Genomic DNA, 21119 nt, shown 5'->3' on the forward strand with positions numbered 1-21119 from the left:
GTTTATAATATTCCTAAACAAACGTGATGATTTTTGCATGACAGTCGGGTAATTGAAGGATACATTATTGTATAGTTTAAATTTTTTACTCCATCAAGTTTTGAATTCATATTGATTTTTTGTTGTTTGTGGTCATATATTTCCAGATATAATATAAAGTGCTTGGGTGTGGGATTTAATTTTTTCAATTTTTTTTTCTTGTTCGCTACAGTTGATGCTATTTGTTTTGTATGTTTATAATCGTGATTATTATTCTAATATTATTTTCCACCCATTTTCCAGATAATTTTTTTTAACAAGTCTATATACTGACCTCATCAAAATGGAACAATGCTATACTGTTCTTCCATGCGATTTCGCAAATTTCTTCGATCGGAATTTGCTTCACGGCAGCTATAACCGTTGCCACTTGAGATATTGCACAAGGTTCACACCGACCTCGGACCATGTTTCCCATGACAAATTTTTCTTTTTTGACTGCTTGAGGAAGACTTATTTTGAGGTTTGCGTTTTTCAAAAATTTATGAGATGCATGAGAGGGCCTGATTTCACACCACGGCGCGTCTGTCTCTAAAAGAATTTTTTCTAACGGAATGCGTTTTACGACTTCCAAATTCTCCTCTGTTTTGAGAGAACATCCGTTAATTCCGATATACAACCCTTTTGCCACTAAAGATTCCATTTCCTCAATAGTTCCAGTAAATGAATGAACCACGCCTCCACGTTTCAACAAAGCTAGTCTTGGAAATAAAATAGTTTCAAAATCCTCAGCACAATCACGAGAATGTAGAAAAAGCGGTAGGTCTAACTTTTCGGCAATGTCTAATTGCTTAATAAAATATTTGCACTGTATATCTGCCGGTGCATAATTTAATCTTGCATAATCCAACCTAGTCACGGTATATTTAGCAGCTGCACAGTAAGTAGTATCAAAGTTGAATACCCAATTTCTCCAAATGCTTTCACAATACCCGATTTCTTTCCATCTAAAGCCATTTTTTCTAATTCAACAAGATAAGCATCGGGATCTTCGCTGGTTTCAATGTCCATCGCATGGCAAGGATGAACTCCGACCGTCGAATAAAGTTTATGCTCTGTGAACGTCAATAATCTCATTACCAGATTGTAGAAAGTCCCGTTATTACGCACGATGGGCTTTTGAGATCTCATATGCATGTTTGGACTCGGCCAGATTTGATCCGGTGACGAGCATCTGTTTCACTCCAAGCTCTGCTGCCCGCTCAAGTACTTCGCTAAAGTCATCTGTACTTATTAAAAAAAAAAAAATAAGCTTAAGCGAATTGCTACTCTAAATTTTACCAACCATCATGGCTTTGTTTGCCGTGATAAAATCCACGAAACATTGGATCAGTAAGATTTGCTCCTGCGCAAAGTTAGGCATAATTCTTTTGTTGACGTGTGACATTATATATACCAATGTCAATATACCGAAGGGTTAGACCGTTTTGCTTGCTAATATCTGACATTGCCCGTCGATATGTATTCGAAAGCAATTGGGTTGCTTTCGGTCGTAAACTAACAATCTTTTGGAGAAGCGTTTTGAATTCCCAGTACTTATTAAATTCGTCTTTAATGGACGTATAAGCTTTCGATTAAATGAAATCTGAGACCTTTCTTTATAATATCCATCCATTTTGCCGGCCAATAAGCCTCTTCGTAATTTCACGCAAATGCCCAACCAAGATAAATAAGGTTTGTATGTTTTGGCGCCGCATTCAAGCAAGAAGAAAATTATTCATATAAGAAAACGACAAATGAAACAATATTCCATTCAACCAAGCAAATATCATTGAAAAGTTGATCATGACCACATACTCACGCTGTATTAGCCGCGCTGTGTCCAGCTCATGGTCAGTACCAAGCAACTTATCTAGGCAATGGTCTCGTTCGTTTGCGTCCCTTTCATCTGAACCTACCAGCATTGATGTCCCCCCTGAATTCAAGTCACGAACTCCTTCATACTCGACTCTGCTTGCAAAGCTAGAGCAAGTTAACAAGATTCTTAATAGACCACTTACGCTAGCTGAAAAGATTTTATATTCGCATGTTGTGGACGTTGAAGAAGGATTTGCAGGAAAGAATGGGCAAATCCGGGGTGAGACTTACTTGAAGTTAAATCCGGATAGAGTGGCCATGCAAGATGCTAGTGCTCAAATGGCTCTGTTACAGTTTATGACTTGCGGAATGAACAATACCGCTGTTCCTGCGTCTATTCACTGTGACCATTTGATTGTTGGTCATGATGGTGCCGAACAAGATTTGAAGGCGTCTATTGCTACCAACAAAGAAGTTTTCGACTTTCTTCAGAGCTGTGCATTGAAATATGGCATTCAGTTTTGGGGACCTGGTTCCGGCATTATTCATCAAATTGTTTTGGAGAATTTTTCTGTTCCTGGTCTTATGATGCTGGGAACCGACAGTCACACTCCTAACGCCGGTGGGTTGGGTGCCATTGCCATTGGTGTTGGCGGTGCTGATGCTGTCGATGCTTTGACCGGAACTCCATGGGAGCTCAAGGCACCCAAAATTTTGGGCGTTAAGCTCACTGGCCAATTAAATGGGTGGACTGCTCCTAAAGATGTTATTACTCATCTTGTTGGTCTTTTAACTGTCAGAGTATGTTTTAATTTACTTTTTTATGTGGATAATAAGCTAATTAAATTATTAGGGTGGCACCGGTTTTATTGTTGAATACTTTGGCGAAGGTGTGCAGACTCTCTCTGCATCTGGTATGGCGACGATCTGTAACATGGGTGCTGAAATTGGTGCTACTACGTCCACGTTCCCATACACAGATTCTATGAAGCGCTATCTTACTGCTACTCAGCGAGGACCGATTGCTGATGCCGCCACTGCGGTTAACAATATTCACGGCTTCCTTAAAGCTGATGAAGGTGCTGAATACGATCAGATTATTGAAATTAATTTAAGCAACCTTGAGCCTCACATCAATGGTCCATTTACGCCTGATCTTTCTACACCCTTGTCCCAGTTTGGCAATGCAGTTGAGGAAAATAATTGGCCCGCTAAACTTTCTGCCGGTCTTATTGGTTCTTGCACAAACTCTTCTTACCAAGACATGTCTCGTGTTGTTTCCATCGTCCGTCAAGCTGAGGAGAAAGGCGTCAAGCCTAAAGTGCCCTTTTTCGTTACTCCTGGTTCCGAACAGATTAGGGCAACTATCGAAAACGATGGTTTAACCGATGTATTCGTTAGTGCCGGGGCTACCGTTTTGGCGAATGCGTGCGGTCCTTGCATTGGTCAGTGGAAGAGAGATGACATCCAGAAAGGTGAACCAAATGCCATTTTAACCTCATTTAACCGCAACTTCAGAGCTCGCAACGACGGAAATCCTGACACCTTAAATTTCTTGACTTCACCTGAGATCGTTACTGCCAAAATTTACTCCGGAGACATGGCTTTCAACCCGTTGAAGGATAGGCTTGTGGATGCCAATGGAAACCAATTTATACTTGAACCTCCTACTGGAAATGAACTTCCAGTTTCTGGATTCAAGAAGGGTGACCCCAAGTATTTCCCTGCTCTTGACCCTGCTCCTGTTCCTGAGGCTGAGGTTGACGTATCTCCTATATCCGATCGCCTTGCACTTTTGAAACCATTTGAGCCGTTTAACAATAAGGAGCTTAAGGTCAATGTCTTGCTTAAAGTTAAGGGCAAGTGTACGACCGATCATATTTCTGCTGCCGGTGCCTGGCTGAAGTACAAGGGTCATCTTGAAAATATCTCAAACAACACTCTGATTGGAGCACAGAATGAGGAAACTGGCGAGGTTAACAAGGCTTACGACTTTGATGGAACTGCTTATGGAATTCCTGAGCTTATGATCAAGTGGAAGAAGGAGCATCGCCCGTGGGTTGTCGTGGCTGAGCATAACTATGGTGAAGGTAGTGCTCGTGAGCACGCTGCGTTGTCTCCCAGATTTTTGGGAGGTGAAATTATTCTTTGCAAGAGTTTTGCCAGAATTCACGAGACAAACTTGAAAAAGCAGGGAATTCTTCCATTGACTTTTGCTAATGAGGCCGACTACGATCTTATCAAAAGCGGTGACACGATTGAGACCTTAAACTTGTTGGAAGTGCTAGCAAATGGCGGGGCTGGATCGGGAATTATTACTCTTAAGGTTACAGGGCGGGACGGATCCGAGCACATTATTGAGGCAAAGCACACCTTGAGCAAGGACCAAGTTGAGTTTTTCAAGGCTGGCAGTGCGATCAACTACATTGGTAACCAGAAGAAACAAAACGCCGCTAAACTGTAATACTTTTAATAATTTTTTTGAGTAAAGATTTAAATTTTTTAGATTAATTTTAGTTTTTTAATATAATATACAACGTTTCATGGTGCATTCTTTTTCACGTTGGCGCTCCTACTCTTTGATGCGAGCTTCGTAAGCTGCCCAGCCAGCCTCTTTGTATCTCTTGGACTCAACGATAGGATCACGGCCTTTGCCGGTAATTCCACGACCGACAATGATGATATCAGTTCCGGTACTTATGGCTTCATCCACTGTTCTGTACTGTTGGCCAAGATTATCGCCCTTGTCGTCTAAGCCAACACCTGGCGTCATGATCACAAAGTCTTCGTCATGTTCTCCTAACCGGCTCTGAGCAATAAATCCAAACGTGAACTCTTTGTTTCTGCGCGCAAGTTCGACAGTTTTCTTGGTGTAATCTCCCGTGGCGAGTGAACCAGCAGAAGACATCTCAGCCAAAAGTAAAAGTCCTCTCTCGTCATTTACTTCTTTGGCACCGGCGTAAAGTCCGTCAACAATGCCAGGCCCTGGAAGAGCGTGAGCATTAGTAATATGAGACCATTGAACGATTTTGTATATTCCAGAGGTATATTGTGACTTGACCGTAGATCCAATATCTGCAAATTTTCGGTCTTCGAATATCAGAAAGTTGTGCTTCTTAGATAATTCAACCAAGGGAATGACAACCGATTCGTAAGTGAAATCGTCAATAATATCAACATGAGTCTTGATCACGGACACGTACGGTCCGACTTTGTCTACTAATGCCAGGAATTCATTAGTTTTGTAGATGTCAAGCGAAACGCAAAGATTGGACTGCTTCTCCGTGACAATCTTAAAAAGTCTACGTGCAAGCTGTGACGGGTGAGATTCTGCTCTCGTTTCGTATGACTTGTTGGTTACAGCAGACATGTTTCAAATTTGTTGCTTTTATTTTTTTTTTGTTTTCTGGCTTGTGATGAGGTATCAAATTTTTTTTTTCTGTTTTTTTCTTTCCCGTAATAAAACTATAAACTACGTTAAGTTTAAATAAACAAGCGTGTCAAATTATAATGTATGATTTCAAATCACGATAGGATAAGTCAAGCCGTACTTGTGCCGTAATTACAATCATGCATATCAAAAAGGTTTACAATATTGAAGTCTGCAGCGTACATCATAATCTATCGATGAATGATTTTTTTTTTTATTGACCAACAAAGGACAATCAATTCAAAATTAGTTACGAAGCATAGGCTTGAAACATGCTGTTGACAGATGTAACAGCCACGGTAAAGGTCGCAAGGCAGCAACTATATTGGTTGAGTAAAAGACAACTAACAACTGCATTAAATGGCAAATATAATCTTGAAATAGTCGTGTCGCATTCGACTTCACCATACTTCAACTTAGCCTTCGAGGATTACTTATTTAAGAACTTTCCCGTATACACTAAAGACTTCATAGAGCAAGAACTGCCAAAAAAAATTTTATTCATGTACTGCAATACACAATGTGTAGTTATTGGTCGTAATCAAAATCCATGGAAAGAAACAAATGTTATTGCATTAAGAAATCATCATATTCCGCTCATTAGAAGGAAGTCTGGAGGCGGTACTGTTTTCCACGACACGGGGAATGTCAATTACTGCGTGATGGTACCAGCCACGCGGTTTAACAGAGACGAGCATGCGCTGGCATTGTGTGAAGCATTGAATCCAGGTTTGGAGATTGCATTTCAGAACGAAGTCGGCAAGGAGACCAAGTCATTGCGCGTCAATGAAAGGCACGACATTGTCAATCAAGATAATAAAAAAGTAAGCGGATCTGCATACAAGCTTCAGAAGGGCAAATCATATCATCACGGTACCATGCTATTGAACAGCAGACTAGACGTGCTGCGAAACTTGCTTCACAAGGAAAACACACTGGAATCCATAACAGGCGCCGGGGTAGAAAGCGTCAAATCACCGGTAGCAAATATTGGCGTCACTAGTGACGATTTCATACAAGCAACTGCTTTGCATTTTTGGCATCTTTATAGCTCCAAAAGTTCGAACTTGCCGGCGGTGAGATACGTCGACGAAACCAGTATCACCGATACTGAAAAAAGCGAGATCGCAACAAGACAGGCTGAATTTCATGTATGTATTGAGAAACTAATTTCATGTGTCATACTTTTTAACATAATTTAGTCATGGGAATGGACATTTTCATCAACGCCGAAGTTTTCTCACACATTTTTGGGAGAAGACAATGGCGACTTAAAATTTTCAGTTAATAGTGGAAAGATAAGCGATATTGAAACTACCAGTCAGGAGATCGAAGCTTCAAAGAACAGTATAATCGGATTACATTATCGAGGCGATGAAATAGCAAGATACATCAAGTCCAATTATTGGAGTCAACGAATAAAAAATTCGATTTAGATACCAAATCAATTCATGTACATATAATCCTTAAAAATAGATTCCTATTTAATCAACTATACACCTTTACGAAATTGCAAGTGAGGCATCAATGCGTTGATGATGTCGTTCACGTCAACGTTTACGCTCGGAGTTGATTGAAGTCTCGGTATTATTTCCTGAATGGCATTATAAATAGGTAGCGCACATATCCGCAAAATAGCGCGATGGAATGGCTCGGCTTGTTCTGAGATTGATGGAGGCAATACAAAAAAATGGACAATCTGGAGAGATACCGAGAAATCTCTCAACGTCCAGATGTAGTTTGTCAACCAATGAAGAGCGCCCACGACAGCGGGAAGAAGAAAAGGCTGCAAGAAATCTATGATGCATTAGCATTTTCTCACAACCACTGATGATATTAAACTTACATTCAAGCCCTCCTTTTAATGTCTCAACATCAAGCACGTTCCTATTGCTCGCTGAGACGCTTTGTTGAAAGATGGTCGGCACAATCGACACATACTCAATTGGAGAACAAGATCTCATGAGTTCGTCTGAAATTCCATTAGTGTCGTAAAGTGCCATTATCCAACCACCGAGAAGGTCAGATTGATCTTGTTCAAGTTGCTCGACAGGATATGCAGTACCTGACGACATTAAATATCGAATACATGTCGAGTTACTTAAATTTGTCTGAAACTGCCTTACATCCAATGAAAAATGATAGTAAAAAGAACTCAGTAGTAAAAAAAGAGAGCCAAACTCAATGTAATTTTCTTGAAAATCTAGCGAAAGTGTTAGCATACCTGAGCAAACCATCTGTTATCCAATTTATAACATACTTTCTTCATCTTCATATACCCAGCCATCTAGCAAGGTTATAACCGGTAATAAGATTTCATACGGATCTTTGTAAACAAGAATAATGTTCATAAGCGTCGTATTCAAAAAAATTTCTTGTGCAAGAAACTGTAGCTTGTAAGTCTCTTTTTGCTCGCACCATTTAGACAGTAATAGGCACAGTACTTCTATGGAAGATACTTGTTTAAGCAAACCCGACTTCTCGACTTCATCGATTATGAACTTGAGATTAGTTTCGTAACTATCGTCAACCAGTAACGAATTAACAATTTCTTCGACAGGAAGTGATTGATCGTCAAATATTTGTTCATTATTAACCAATCCGGCTCCCAGTATTCGATCGATAGCACCTGCATCAATAAGTCCCAAATGTACCAGAGATTTCAAAAATTCCCTGCGAACATCATACGGTGCAACCTGCGATGTTGAAAACATCGCGTCAATGTCATTTCCAGCAGCAGTATTCACTAGGTTAAGAGCAGTTTCATCTGCTGATAACAGTGGATGACGTAGAGCACGCTCGATCGTGGAGCTTGGTATATTTTGAAATCTTGCTTGAAACACCAATGGTAACTAGATAACAATTAACAGATTTTCAAAGCACAGAAACAAAAACTGTTAAAACCCACTTTGTTAGTAATAAAAATTTGCCACAAGGCAAATTTTCCTTGGTCTTGCTTGATGACTGCATTAAACAGGCAGCTTAAAGAAGAAGTAGTCAGTTCAGAAAGAACAGTTTCTGAGTTTTGCTTCTAAACAAATTGTCAGGAATCAACATAATAACTTATCTGCCACTCACAAAAACCTTACTTTTAATAAAAAATCAAGTCTATCCTCAAATTCCAATGATCCAAAGTAAGGACGTTTGTCAAGCTAGACACAACATGTTAATCGTGCATGGCATTAAAAAAAAACAATGACGCACCATTTCCATCCATAAAATAATAGGATTATGAACAGGCGTTGTGATTGGAGCCGCCGATATGGCAAGTCGTCTCTTATCTCCATCGGTTAATCGTGCAGTGGATTCAGACAATGAATCCGCCAGCACTTGATTCGATCCATGAAGAAATTGTACTAATGAATTAACAGATTGCAAGAATGTGGTTCTTTTATCTTCGCTGATTGATGATTTATATATTTGAACAATGTTATCGTTTTTCTGTAAGGCGATAACAAAGTCTGCAAGCGAAGCTTTGTAATGGTTGCTCGACAGACTAGTCGGTTCATTGAAAACGCCGCCCGCTCCGTTAACCAAATCATTAATATAAAATGTTACAACGCTAAGTAGTTCTGCAACCAATGATGACACCTTGGTATTCCACTGTCCGACAATGAACGTCAAGCTTTTCAGTAAGTGACTCTGCAGTTCGGTATTTTGCTTTGATTCCCGAGCACTCTGAAGTATATGAAACAATGACACGATTGGAATTTTTTCAATAGCTGCAACTATGTATGCTATATGCAATGGATCTATAAAAGATGTGTAAGGAGCCTCTAATAGTTCGCCTGATAAATGTCAGTATTTTCTAGGCAATGCCGGAAAAAAAAACTAATTTGTAACTTACGACAAACAGTACGTTGTTCAATTTCAACAGAGCTCAAGTACTCAGCCAAAACAATTGTAAACTATAAATAATTAGCTGCCACAATATCTTTGAGATAAATCTGATTATGCCATACATCATTCTCGTTCACTCGTCTTTGCAGGCAACCCGCTAGCACGTCCTTCACTGATATCGATTTAGAATCGATTTGCATTTCTTCGTCCATGATTTCCACATTTTCGGTCTAAAAAAAATAGCAATTAGATTTAAACACGTTTAATTATTCTAATATATTGTACCATAATTCATTATATAACCTCTGTGCTTCCGAATGTTACCAGTTTGAAATTTTATTGTGTACCAATTGTTGATTTTTGAATTTCAACAAGTTGGCGCGATGAGCTTGCCGAATCTTATTATAGTTCCACAATCATCCAACGCCCTACGAATCACTAAACAAAACCAGCATGTCACAAAATGATTCATCACAGAGGAAATCAAAGGATTATGACGTAGCATCGGGATCAAAGTCGCTGTACGAAGGCATTGATATCGACTCCAGTGCTGTATCATCATCACCTGCGACTAATGAAGTTACACAACGCGATAAAGAGCAATCGGAAGACGCCAGCAAGAAGCAGATGTTTTCGGCAGCTCTTCAGTTTCAACCAATAATTCGACAAAGACCACAATCTGCAATAAAGAAAACTGTCACTGCGACGATAGTTAAGCCGCCGGTTCTTCGCCCAACTATAGCGAACGTGGAAGAATTTAAAGCATCAGAAATCAAAGATGAAAGCACAGTCACATTCACGTCGAAACCACACAAGCGAAGAAGGCGCAAGAATGAAAAGGAAGATCTTAAACCAGTTGACTGGGAAGATAGCTATGATCCTATGCGACCTAATAGCTACGAGGACTATCAAAAAAGTGAAGAGAAATATGCTGAGGATGAGGACTGGCGAGATTTTTTAATTGATCTTCAAAATAAGACACGTTCACGGTCAACACAGTTATCGGATCGGTCTAGCGACAGCGGTAATGACGAAAACCGTAATGAAGCGCCTGCCAGACGCAGTGCCATGATTTTCACTAAGTCACAAACGCACGAAGAAGACAATAAGACCAATAGTGCACATATATCAAGAGAACCAATAGTATATGCACAAGCGCAGCAGGGTCAAAATCCCGATGTGAACGTGAAGGACGACGAGCCAAGTCTTAACGGCCCAACACGGCCGGATCGGTCAACATTTGCTAAAAGATTACTTTCAAAATATGGTTGGACTCCGGGAACAGGACTGGGAGCATCGTCAGAAGGTATTACGAAAGCTTTACATTTCAGCGCCGATAAGAAACAGAAGGGATTTGGAAAAATCATTGACAAAAACACAAAGCAAGAAGATCAAAGCCGGTACGGGAAAATGTCGAAGGTCATTATCCTGCAAGGCATTGTAAACACAGGCGAAGTTGACGAAGGCTTGGCGGGCGAGATTGGAGAAGAGTGTTCAGAAAAGGTAAGTATTTTATGGAAGACCTAGTTCACAATAAGTCATACTGATATGTACAAGTATGGACAAGTGGAGAGAGTTTACATTCGCGAATTGGATGAAGACATTGACGTTTATGTAAAGTTTACCAGTGAAATATCTGCATTGCGAGTAAGTATTGAATAAGTATTGTACTGCATTTCGACTTAATAATCGTTAACAAAAAATGTGACAGGCCGTCAATGGGTTAGATCGAAGGCTGTTTGGTGGTAATGCTCTTATTCCTCGTTACTACGATGAAACCGACTTCGAAAATGCAATATATCTTGATTTACGGCGACAATGATAACGATGTTACTGTATTACTTATATATATATATATATATAAATAGTTACCCAAAAGGTCAAAATGTAAAGATAAAATACAAGACAAAATCAACGTAGAGCATATACTGCAGCAAAAACGAAAAAAAACCAAAAGCAAAAATTCCAAACTAAAATGAAAAAAAAAAAAAATAGCAATATTGCCCGTTTTAAAACTTTAAAAAATTCTTTTATCTAGGCCTCTAGTAGATTTTAATACTTTTCATATATAGTTGCATTATTCCTTCTCGGCTGATTCTGTTGAAGTTGTCTCAGCGGTTGCAGGAGTAGTCTCTCTTGATTTCTTGCGTCCGTTTGACTTCTTCGTAGTCAGTTCAATAATGCGAGCCTTTGCCTTCTCAATATCTTCATCAGTTCCCTGTATTTTTATTTCTTTACTTGTGTTCTGAGGTGGAACCGTAAGAGTTACACTGAACTCCTGTTCTATTGACTTCTTCACTGAACCACCAGGCCCAATGATGAATCTATGCTTTTCCAATGGAATTTCGACTGAGTGTTCAACTTGCTTTTCAAGCTCACTGACACGTGCTTCAATCTCCTTGATGACTCTTTCGACGACATCTTTGTTACCTGCAACCACGATCTGGTTGCTTGAAGTCTCCGCAGGTGGTATTCTAATAATACGTCTCTGCTGATTGGTGGTTTCAGGAGCACCAGCCTTTGCAAGAATATCCCTCAAAACCGAACCACGAGAGCCAATAAGCGCTTTATGGTACTTCTTGTCAACTTCAATAGTCTTGCTTGCAAACTGTTCAAACTCATCAACAATTTCCTGAATTTTTTCCTTAGCTTGCTGAATGCTCTCTTCAGTACCACTAAGTTCAAATGTGCGCTCATTTTCGTCATCAACTTCACGATCAAAAGTAATTTTGGCCCCAGTAGTATCAATAATCTCGTTGATTAATTCTCCGTTACGACCAATGATTCTGGGTAACGCTTTCTTGGAAACTTTTAAGGTAGCTGTATGGCCATGCGCAACTTCGTACTTGTAGAGCTCAAGCAATTCCTCTTTGGCCTTGGCCGCACCCTTAGAAGGTCCACGAATGACGATTTCATCCTTAGATTTTGGCAAATTTTCCTTAGATTCTCCTTCGCTATCCTCAGATCTAGGAAAGTTAACACGAACTTCATACCTCTCTTCCAGACGTTTAACAAATTTTCCTTTTTGGCCAATAAGAGCAGCATGATATTCGTTAGGAACATTAATTCGCAACAAAACTTCATCCTCCTAAAATTATAAAATTAGCAAAAATATAAAGTAAAACTTTTTAAAAAAAAAACTTGAACTGACCAATCTCTTAGCAAGTGATTTTATCCGCGACTCAGCTTCCAAAACATTCTTCTTAATACCCTTGATAGTGACAGTTCCATTCTCATCCAAGTCTATCTTTACACCCAAATCCTCTCTATATTTGCCGATATTCGCACCACCTTTGCCAATCAAAAAGCTGGAAAACTTTGTGGGAAAAGCGAAATCAACAGTAAAGCTGTTTAACACTTCTTGGTTCTTGGCTTCCTCAAGAACGTCGTTAATGCTATTAATAACTTTTTCAACATCCTCAGCAGGACCGCGGATAGCGATGCTATCTTCATTGAGCCCGTCAACATCGATGTATCTGTCATTTACAGCTCCGAACTGAACGTAAACAGCAGAATCAGGGCCTCCTGTAATAGCATTAATAGTCGATCGCTTGGGACCAATGATATACTTGTGCTGGGCAAGGGAAATAGAAATGACCTTAGTCACGAGTTTCTCTTGCTTAGAAGCAATATCCTGGTAAAAATAGATAACATTATCAAGTGCAGCCTTGATCTCGCTCACGTCTGGCGCAAATTCTTCATCTTGGCCTTCGTAAACAAGCAAAATATCAGTGGCAACATCCGCATCGGTAGGGATTATGGTCTCAACAGCAAATTGTTCTCTAACCTTCTGCACATTCTTGTTCTTAACTCCAGCAAGGTGCTTGTAGAAAAGTACATCAATTCCTGTAATGTGGGCGACTCTGACTGGCGAGATACCGTTGATAAGATCAACAATATCCTTTCTCGCCTTTTTAACAGACGCGACATCCTTACCGGCAACGTCAAAATTAACTTCCTTAATATTTTCATCAAATAGATCGTTAGAGATAGGAATTGAGATTTGGACATCATTGTCCTGCTCAATAGAGACAAGCTTCTTTCTGTTGGTGAAGTACCGCGCCAGGTCTCGAGCATGACTACGGCTCTTTCCATGAGCCTTAGAAATATCAAGTGAATCAATAATAACCGAGTTAGCCTTGGCAAAAGCTAATGTAAGAGCTTCACTAATTTTGTCTCGCGGACCAACAAACGTAATATTCTCAGTTGAATCCTCCGCTGATGGAACTTTAACCAAGACACCAGTGGAATCAAAAATCTCTTGAATGCCCTTTTCCTTATCTCCTGCCACAAAACGGTGTTGACGTTTAGGAATGTTGGCATTAGCAATCGAGTATGTTTCTCTCAATCGTGCAGTGATCTCTTCGATTTTGGCCTTTGCTTCCTGAACCGCAGTGCGATCACCCGATAAAACAATCACTGTGGGTTCACTTGAGCCAATTTTGGGAACCTTAACTGTCAATTCCTTTCCTTCCTCTAGCGAGGCAATCTGAGTGAAAATGTAAGGAAAGTAATCAATATTAATTTGGCTAAGCTTAGTCGTGAGAGTCTTTGTTCGTTCATCTACAATCGCCAAAACTTCCTGCTTTGCTTGCTGAACGCCTTCAACATCACCTTCAATTACGACATCAGCAGTGTCTTCATCATCGTCCTGAGTGTTATCCTCGGCATCATTCGGTCGTTTTGAAACTTGAATCCTTGTTTGAGTCTTGCTAGTTATGGCACTAAGATTTTTGCCTCTGTGACCGATAATGAAAGATAGGGCGGATGATGGCACGAGAAGTTTTAAAGTCACCTAAATACTAGTCAGATCATGAACCGTATGAAAAAAATAACTTGTTACTTACTCGTGCGGTAAGACCACGAACAAGTTCACGTCTAGCTTCGCGAACACTGTCAGGCTTACCCTTAACAATGAACGTAGTGGCACCAGACAAGGAACTGGTCGAGCTTTCAATAGATGAGATACCAGCAATTGCTTTAGCTTTGACAACAACATCGCTAAATGCACCTTTACCACGTTGTTGAGAATTAATTTCTATGGAAAAAATATCAGTGATCTCAGACGATCTGACGGGGCGGACAGCACTGTTTGGATTCACCGCCTTCGTGGTGGTGGCAGTTACCGCGCCTGGGGCCTTGCCCCAAACTGAGCTCCCAGCAGTGTTCTTGTTGCCAACAAGTCCACCAAGAGCAGGGAAAGCTTCAAGAGAAAACAAATCAATTTTAGCCTTCCCATTGCGTTTGCTAGACGGAGCACTTGCGGGAGACGTGGCCGAACTCGCTGAGGTCGAAGAAGGCGCGGTCTCGGGTGCAGAAGTAACGGTGGTGATTGAAGAAGTTAAATCCGTCGAAACTTCATCGTCAGTAGAAGTGTTGACCAAAACTTCTTCCACCGACGCAGGCGTGACAGCATCAGCTGCAGCTTCGTGCTTTTGGCGGAGTAGATCAGCTGGAGTGAGATCAGCTGAAGGATTGATGGATGACATGACTAATTATAAAATAGTTCTATCTTTAATTGAGCACTAAAAAAGCTAGCGCGTGTCAAAAGATGGAAGGAAAAAATCGAATTCTAAGAATTGGCGCTGGAAAACAAAGAATTCCTTGTTGAAGTCGTTTGCAGTCCAGTTATATGCAATGCTTGCCTTCACAAATCGGAAACCTTATGTGAAAAAACAAAAAAATAAAAACAAAACGTTATCTAAAAAAAATAAAAATAAAAATTCAATATAAAGTCAGTAACCTTTGACTTTTGTTTGATTAGAGCTCTCTTGAATGCTAATTGGGCTTAATGAAGGCGGTTGTTTAGTCTGATCGGAGTGGATACACTAAGGCCTGTACTAATCAACATTTGGGCAAAATGACGCTGAACCTCACTTTTCAATCACGTAACCAAACACTTCAATGCCAAATCAATGCCCGTAATTAAACTCAATTAACATAAAAAACCACAAAAGATCTTACCAAAAAAAAAATAAAACGGGAAAACCGAGGCAAGTAGGAAGCCAAGCGGAAATATGGGGGAAGAATTCAACAGAGGAATGGGAAGAGAACGGCGCGGAAGTGCTATGCATGTTACCCGGCCGAGTACGCCATTTCTGGGTGTTCTTTTCATATACTCTAGTCATGCATCTCATACATATAATATAAGCAATACGCTTCTTGTGCTTATGCAAGAGCTTGCAAATCTAAGAAAATATCCAACTTTTGGTTTGCTTGGCGGCAATTGGTCAAGTGACATTTTAATCTATGTTAGGTCAACTCTATAATTATACATATTACCGGCATTTAATTGCATTACAGGAAAGTGCTTTAGTTCTCAAATACAGCAAATCAGCGCAAGTATATCCCTATCCTAAAAGACTTCGAGGACCTATAACAAGCAGGCATGACTTGCTAGTGACTGGGAATCTTGACGCAATCTGCCTAGCCATTTTAACATTGCCAGTAACTGTGGCTACTGGCACATGTTTCGCTCTGTCCTTTAACATGTAATTTTCTGCTGCTTCAACAACATGGCTCATAACCCAATCGGATCCTGGGTCTTCATCGACATTAGCATCGGAATCGACAACGAGAATAGGTTGCGTCAACTGTAAAGGCACCGAGCGATAAAAACATGTAGACTGCCAGTCAATTCCGGTAAACAATCCGCGAGCCCTAATAATTTCAAGTTCTGTTCCCATCTGTTCCACCATTTCAAGAAACTTCAATTTAGCACGTCTGGTACACATAAGAATATCTCCATCCCTGAGAAGCCGAAAAATGCAATGTTTTAACAACGGCCGCTCCTCTTCCAACTCGATTTGACGACGCAAAAATGAAAATGCATTTGCTGATTTTTTATGTTTGTAATCAGGTTGACTTTCTTGCATTTCAAGACGTGCTAATGCCGTTTTGGGATCCAAATTTGTAACGTCAGACGTTATTGAGAGTAACGCCGTTACGTCCAAGTTAAAAGTATTTGGCAGGTTCTGCAAAAAGTATTCCTCATCTTCACGCATGATCTTATTTACCATATCTTTGACACCTAGCACAACATTATTTGAATGATCAAATTGAACGCGAATTTTTAATCGTGATTCGATTTCGTTCGAGACCGTGTCAACAACTGCTAAATATTCTTCACTAAGTTCATCTAAACAGATGTTACAAAAGAGTAGTACCGTTTTGATTTGAAATGGCCGTCGTGGTGACTTAATTATTTTAGGACCGCTTCGTTGCGCACTAACAATCTCGTTCACGTCCTTGATTGCATCTCCAGAAGCAACGACCCGTTCCACTAATTTATAAACACTCATGTGCTGCACGACATTGCGAATGGCTTCTATGACGTCATCATATTCGTCGTCGTCCATCATTTCTCCCACTAAAATGCTAACCTCTCTTTTTATACTTTGAGCATTCATTCTTGATAGTTTCAGCTTGACATGGCCATGCTCTGCAACCAAATCGGAACCTCCCGGTCTAGTTGCGCCTGTTCCAAGAGCTATTATGTCCGCAGGAGAAGTTGAACATAAAAACGCTTTCCAAACGGCTTCCAAATTAGGAAGATTGGACGATCTTAATCTATGAATCTTTGCTTCGCCATGTTGTGCCTCTGAAATCTAGTGCTTCAAATTGAGATATTGGTCTTGAGTGAGGTTTGCAAACCAAAGAATGTTAAGAACACATTACCTCCGACAACGCGCTCACTTCCTTGTCTGCTTGCGCTTCAAATTTTTTTAAAAAATTCGATCCACGAGTATATATTGGTGGTTTATTTTGGATTGCGTCTGACAATGAACATGACAATTCTTGTATGGACTCTTGAAGCGCTACTGCTTTTGCGAGCGTGGTCTCAAATATGGCAGTTTGGTCAATCATTTATAAGCCACCTTTTCATATTGGGAGGCTCAATATCGTAGTTATTATTTTGCAGTATAGTGCACTATATGTTCGTAATGTAACCCACTCGTATATAGAAGTTCACAAGGCGATCAAGTTGAGACTGACTGAGTTGAGACTTTACATAACTCGAGGTTTTGAAAACATGATTGTTCTCTCCGTTGTTTACCCGGATATAACCCCCCCTTTGACTTGTAAACAATCTCTTGTTTTCCTGGAGGAAGGTATGTTTAAGTGGTTTTTAGACGTTAGGACTGCCTTCCTTTATAGAGAACGTCAAGAGATTATTTGGGAGAGACAATTTCATTTAAAAGCAACACGCTTCTTCTGCCGCTAAGATGGAGACCGTGCACATTATGTTCCTTTCGCAAACCTACCCCAAGCGGAACATATACCACTTACTCGTGGGTTCGCAAAAAAAAGGTGTTGAATTGAATGACATTTTTCCTTCTGTTGCTGTGACGGACGTGTGTGCGGATTGAAGAAGGAGTTATATGGATTGAAACAGGCATAGTTTGTACATTAACGGCAGCTTGAACTTTGTTGACTCAAGAGGTGTACATTAGAACCAGCAACCTTCTACAATTTATAAAGAGATCGGTTTGTGATTGTTAAAACGCGGAAGCTATGCTCGTGTGACAAGTAAGAATAAAGAAAAGGTTACGAGTTTAGTGGTGAGTTTTAATAGCGGGAAAATGACTTTGAAGTGTGAGATTTGTACGTCATTTTCTTGGTATTGATGTTACGAGGGAGGCTGGTTGTGTTTATTGGTTGACCCAATATATATATATTTTGGATTTGTTTGGGATGCCTGACTGCAAGCCAAGTATAACTTCTTTGCCATTAAATTTTGGACCAGCGAAGGATCGTAGAAAAATCAAAGTTTTTGAAAGCTCATAAGGAGACTCTTGTGGTTATGTTGGGAAGCTGGTCTCATATGGTAACGGGAATGATGAAGAGATGTGGAAAAAGGTTGTAGGAAAGTTCTGCAATATTTATATTTGAACAATTTTACTTTCAGATTATCTGTTAACTATAATATATCAAGTCCTCTAATTAAGTTTATAAAAACACCAACAAATCACCAGCGTCTGCATGCAACAATTAAAATATTATAAAAACAACAAAAAGAAAATTAGAATCTGAAACCTGAACACCTTTCTAAGAAAAACAAAAACAGTTAAAAACCAAACCCACAATTTTTTTTGTTTATAATGTATTATAAATTACTTTCGTCCTGAGAATTGCCGTTGCAAAAAATCCAACATCATTGGCACATTCACGATGACATACTCAAGGTCTAACACTTCAACATCGTTTTTCAACATTTCAAGTAAATCATCCAAATTTAGATTCAACTCTAAAAGTCCACGACTTCGGCCTTTGTAATGCAATGATATTACAAACGTGCCTGGCGTCGGACTTGCAATATTAAAATACAAATTTGGTATTCTCTTTTCTGGAACATTGCAAACCGTAATCGCACCTTCCTTTTGCAGCACTTGTTGACTGAATTTGTAAGGACCCAAAAATTGAGATTTTGGTTGCTTGTGCATCTTTCCCTCGAGTGATACTAAACCAACTCGATCACTTATGGCAGATTTCTTCAGACCTGACTGAATTCGAACGTTACTAAGATATGACTTGTAGGTCTCAAGCTGTCCTCGTAAATAATCATTATGATCTCGAATGGTATTATAAACTGACTCTAAAGAGCGCAGTTCGTCCAAGACTTTTTCCCGCAGAGATCCTAATTGTGCAATTTCTTCTTCAATTTCGTCTAAAAGCGGATTGGAATCTGATCCAGATGAGTCACCACTATATGATAATAGACCTAAATCTTCCAATTCGGCCAACAAAGTTGCTGCCCGAATACCTTTTTTGACTAACATGCCATCTTTATGTGTGGCAGCTGCCTCTACAATTTTGTATAAATTCAATGGTTGACTAGTAACAGATGGATGATTAGCTGGTAACGATCTTAAAATATGAACCAACAGCCCTTTAGCTTCCATAAACGTGACATCTGACTGAGTAATATCTAACGAAGCACCTAAATGTTCAACCGCAGAGTCAAATCGACTAAATAAAGGTAAATCTATTATGTAATTCTCTGCCCTGGGAAGAATCGCGCTTGCCGGACCGAGCTCGTTCAGAATGACTGATAAGTGCGAGGCCGAATCTGGATAAACAACTTGAGCGTATTTTTCTAAAATTCCATGCATGCTGTAGATTTCGTTAATGGTGATCGATAAGGATAGCTCCTTTTTCGATAACGCAATATACTGATCCATTTCCAGGGTTTCATAAAAATCTGGAACTTCGCAGAGATCGTTAAGAAATTGATTCATTCTGGCCTTGTTACCTTCAATAAAAGCTGACAAGGATGCCATATATGGCTCCTTGCTGTACATCGGCTTGTTGGCAAGATTTTGTAACATTTTTGCAATTAGTGTTAGTATTCGCCTTGGATTTTCTGCAGGAGTTCCATCAACTAGCATGTACGACTGAGGAGTAACGACAGCTGGATTAATAAATCTTAAAAAAAAGAATGCGCCGATAAGAGAACACACAGCAGCGTCATCTGTTCCTGGATATTTTCGGCGCGTAAAACTTCTAATTTGTTTGCATATCCAACGAATTCCATACGGTACTGTTTCAAGAGAGCCAATGATTTCGTTTAGAAAAGAATTAGCAATCGTCAGTAGCCTGGCGAGTCGAGGTTGAATGATAGCTTTCACCTGTTGGTTTTCGGCAGCAATTTCTGCCGAAACTGCTCTTGCGATTCTAACTGCTGTCGGATTACCGCTCATCTTTTTCAACTCGTTCCTGTACAAATTTTCGTAAACTTTTAAAGGGTTTACTTCGAGATCAAGATCATCATTGTCAATCAAGCTACTGACTTTTTTGGCCAAGACCGACTTTAGGTATCCCTGACCAGGCCCGCGACGCGTGTACGTGGTCATCATTCTTGAAACCGGGGTGTTCGCCCTAAGAAGTGAGGAAAATTCTGTGGTTGATTCAAATTGTGTGGACAAGACTGATTGGAACATGGAAAGAAGCAAGTGCTCTTCACGTTGCTCATACTGGTTACCGTAGATTGTGAACATTACAGTCTGTAAGAAAGAGTCCATTTCGGACATTGATAATAGCCGGCAGAGAGTAGCAATATGACGAGGTTCAGATTGTAATATGAAAAATAAATTTCCGTATAGCTGAAGCCATGTAAGCAAAGCTACAAAAAGAAATAAAGATCATACACAAAAACAAAAACTTACGTCTAGTTTATCGTGATCAGGAAACGTGCCTTCACGAATTTCAGGTTCTTCTAAATGGTTTGTGACTTCTCCTTGCTACAAATATCATTTATCAATATGAAGTTTATGAATAAAACTGTCCGTCTTTGCACGACTTACTTCTTCTGAAGCGATTTTGTTTTGAATAAGCAGCGCAATTCGTGAATCTAAATATCTGACATCACGTTCCAACAAAAAATTTCTCTTTGATTGTGAAGAAATCTGTGCTTTCAAATCTCGCAGCCGTCGTTGAAGTCTTGACAATGCATCATCAACATCGACATCATGCTCGGCAGCTGCCATGGTCACATATAGCGCCGTGACCGAATACCGTTTGGACTGCCTACTGGTGGCCATGCTGGACCTCTTGCTCGAACGACCAGCATCTAAAAATGCAGCTGTGTGAGATAAGGCGGGCGATGCCGCCATGGTTTAAAAAAATATCTTTGCAGTTCTCAAGAAATAAAATAAACAAAAAAACAAAAAAACAAAAAAAAATAAATTGTATTAATTGCCCCTTTGTTGGGTGCTTTTGTGTAATGATGCAATAGATGATGGATGAGCAATTGGTGGGCTTTGCGGATTGCGATGGACAATTTTTTTGCTTAATTTGAGAAGGTGCTGAAGGCGGGCCCAAGAGTACGGAGCTCCAGCAAGTAAATATTTTGGCCAAAAAAGGGGGTTGCCTCCTGTCCGTGAACTTTAATCCAGGACTTGGAACAGTACGATACGATAAAACAAAAACAAACAAACAAGAAAAAGCGAAAAAAAACTCACAGATCCCATAAATTACAACGGAAAAATACCGAAAAAAATAGCTTTTTTTTGCA

General features: G+C 39.9%; 9 protein-coding genes across 9 annotated transcripts; 3 read left to right on the forward strand and 6 right to left on the reverse strand.

Moving 5' to 3' along the window:
• Positions 1-232: 232 nt before the first annotated feature.
• Positions 233-1652, reverse strand: V1514DRAFT_326890 (uncharacterized protein). The gene is made up of 5 exons (XM_066926876.1): positions 1436-1652; positions 1325-1384; positions 1150-1263; positions 944-1094; positions 233-890 (listed from the first exon to the last, which is right to left on the reverse strand). The coding sequence occupies exons 1-5, from the start codon at positions 1485-1487 to the stop codon at positions 302-304; spliced, it is 966 nt and encodes a 321-aa protein (XP_066784810.1). The 5' UTR covers positions 1488-1652; the 3' UTR covers positions 233-301.
• Positions 1653-1785: 133 nt separating this feature from the next.
• On the forward strand, positions 1786-4385 carry V1514DRAFT_326893 (aconitase family-domain-containing protein). Its single transcript, XM_066926877.1, has 2 exons — positions 1786-2637; positions 2690-4385. Exons 1-2 carry the CDS (start codon positions 1825-1827, stop codon positions 4298-4300), a joined length of 2424 nt encoding a protein of 807 aa, XP_066784811.1. The 5' UTR covers positions 1786-1824; the 3' UTR covers positions 4301-4385.
• On the reverse strand, positions 4313-5302 carry V1514DRAFT_326894 (Orotidine 5'-phosphate decarboxylase domain-containing protein). Its single transcript, XM_066926878.1, has one exon. It carries the CDS (start codon positions 5204-5206, stop codon positions 4409-4411), a length of 798 nt encoding a protein of 265 aa, XP_066784812.1. The 5' UTR covers positions 5207-5302; the 3' UTR covers positions 4313-4408.
• Positions 5303-5538: 236 nt separating this feature from the next.
• On the forward strand, positions 5539-6702 carry V1514DRAFT_277536 (uncharacterized protein; the record flags this gene model as incomplete). Its single annotated transcript, XM_066924962.1, has 2 exons — positions 5539-6417; positions 6469-6702. The coding sequence occupies 2 exons, from the start codon at positions 5539-5541 to the stop codon at positions 6700-6702; spliced, it is 1113 nt and encodes a 370-aa protein (XP_066784813.1).
• V1514DRAFT_326898 (mediator complex subunit Med5-domain-containing protein) lies at positions 6613-9550 on the reverse strand. Its single transcript, XM_066926879.1, has 9 exons — positions 9392-9550; positions 9229-9336; positions 9114-9174; positions 8471-9054; positions 8356-8418; positions 8175-8297; positions 7527-8118; positions 7113-7469; positions 6613-7063 (listed from the first exon to the last, which is right to left on the reverse strand). The coding sequence occupies exons 1-9, from the start codon at positions 9392-9394 to the stop codon at positions 6759-6761; spliced, it is 2196 nt and encodes a 731-aa protein (XP_066784814.1). The 5' UTR covers positions 9395-9550; the 3' UTR covers positions 6613-6758.
• Positions 9443-11011, forward strand: V1514DRAFT_290525 (uncharacterized protein). Its single transcript, XM_066925302.1, has 3 exons — positions 9443-10609; positions 10664-10753; positions 10818-11011. The coding sequence occupies exons 1-3, from the start codon at positions 9560-9562 to the stop codon at positions 10926-10928; spliced, it is 1251 nt and encodes a 416-aa protein (XP_066784815.1). The 5' UTR covers positions 9443-9559; the 3' UTR covers positions 10929-11011.
• Positions 11012-11183: 172 nt separating this feature from the next.
• Positions 11184-14595, reverse strand: V1514DRAFT_277444 (uncharacterized protein; the record flags this gene model as incomplete). Its single annotated transcript, XM_066924957.1, has 3 exons — positions 11184-12194; positions 12258-13901; positions 13954-14595. The coding sequence occupies 3 exons, from the start codon at positions 14593-14595 to the stop codon at positions 11184-11186; spliced, it is 3297 nt and encodes a 1098-aa protein (XP_066784816.1).
• Positions 14596-15456: 861 nt separating this feature from the next.
• On the reverse strand, positions 15457-16972 carry V1514DRAFT_318544 (uncharacterized protein; the record flags this gene model as incomplete). Its single annotated transcript, XM_066925891.1, has 2 exons — positions 15457-16713; positions 16784-16972. The coding sequence occupies 2 exons, from the start codon at positions 16970-16972 to the stop codon at positions 15457-15459; spliced, it is 1446 nt and encodes a 481-aa protein (XP_066784817.1).
• Positions 16973-17973: 1001 nt separating this feature from the next.
• V1514DRAFT_326906 (Rho GTPase activation protein) lies at positions 17974-21076 on the reverse strand. Its single transcript, XM_066926880.1, has 3 exons — positions 20410-21076; positions 20272-20346; positions 17974-20208 (listed from the first exon to the last, which is right to left on the reverse strand). The coding sequence occupies exons 1-3, from the start codon at positions 20716-20718 to the stop codon at positions 18220-18222; spliced, it is 2373 nt and encodes a 790-aa protein (XP_066784818.1). The 5' UTR covers positions 20719-21076; the 3' UTR covers positions 17974-18219.
• Positions 21077-21119: the final 43 nt, after the last annotated feature.

This window comes from Lipomyces japonicus (assembly GCF_038497905.1).
Source record: "Lipomyces japonicus strain CBS 7319 unplaced genomic scaffold V1514scaffold_8, whole genome shotgun sequence".
Lineage (NCBI taxonomy): Eukaryota > Fungi > Ascomycota > Lipomycetes > Lipomycetales > Lipomycetaceae > Lipomyces > Lipomyces japonicus.

What these genes read in the sequence shown, in the direction of transcription:
- V1514DRAFT_326906 (XM_066926880.1), bottom strand. Translation starts at nt 20,718, where the DNA reads ATGGCGGCATCGCCCGCCTTATCTCACACAGCTGCATTTTTAGATGCT. An exon ending in ACAAAATCGCTTCAGAAGAA is followed by an intron (nt 20,347 to 20,409) that starts GTAAGTCGTGCA and finishes TGATATTTGTAG; the next exon opens with CAAGGAGAAGTCACAAACCA. An exon ending in CTGATCACGATAAACTAGAC is followed by an intron (nt 20,209 to 20,271) that starts GTAAGTTTTTGT and finishes ACATGGCTTCAG; the next exon opens with CTATACGGAAATTTATTTTT.
- V1514DRAFT_290525 (XM_066925302.1), top strand. Translation starts at nt 9,560, where the DNA reads ATGTCACAAAATGATTCATCACAGAGGAAATCAAAGGATTATGACGTA. An exon ending in GAGAAGAGTGTTCAGAAAAG is followed by an intron (nt 10,610 to 10,663) that starts GTAAGTATTTTA and finishes GATATGTACAAG; the next exon opens with TATGGACAAGTGGAGAGAGT. An exon ending in GTGAAATATCTGCATTGCGA is followed by an intron (nt 10,754 to 10,817) that starts GTAAGTATTGAA and finishes AAAATGTGACAG; the next exon opens with GCCGTCAATGGGTTAGATCG.
- V1514DRAFT_326893 (XM_066926877.1), top strand. Translation starts at nt 1,825, where the DNA reads ATGACCACATACTCACGCTGTATTAGCCGCGCTGTGTCCAGCTCATGG. An exon ending in TTGGTCTTTTAACTGTCAGA is followed by an intron (nt 2,638 to 2,689) that starts GTATGTTTTAAT and finishes TTAAATTATTAG; the next exon opens with GGTGGCACCGGTTTTATTGT.
- V1514DRAFT_326894 (XM_066926878.1), bottom strand. Translation starts at nt 5,206, where the DNA reads ATGTCTGCTGTAACCAACAAGTCATACGAAACGAGAGCAGAATCTCAC.
- V1514DRAFT_326898 (XM_066926879.1), bottom strand. An exon ending in GACGAGTGAACGAGAATGAT is followed by an intron (nt 9,175 to 9,228) that starts GTATGGCATAAT and finishes AATTATTTATAG; the next exon opens with TTTACAATTGTTTTGGCTGA. An exon ending in AAATTTTTATTACTAACAAA is followed by an intron (nt 8,119 to 8,174) that starts GTGGGTTTTAAC and finishes ATTGTTATCTAG; the next exon opens with TTACCATTGGTGTTTCAAGC.
- V1514DRAFT_326890 (XM_066926876.1), bottom strand. Translation starts at nt 1,487, where the DNA reads ATGTCAGATATTAGCAAGCAAAACGGTCTAACCCTTCGGTATATTGAC. An exon ending in CCTTCGGTATATTGACATTG is followed by an intron (nt 1,385 to 1,435) that starts GTATATATAATG and finishes AACTTTGCGCAG; the next exon opens with GAGCAAATCTTACTGATCCA. An exon ending in AAAGCATTTGGAGAAATTGG is followed by an intron (nt 891 to 943) that starts GTATTCAACTTT and finishes TACCGTGACTAG; the next exon opens with GTTGGATTATGCAAGATTAA.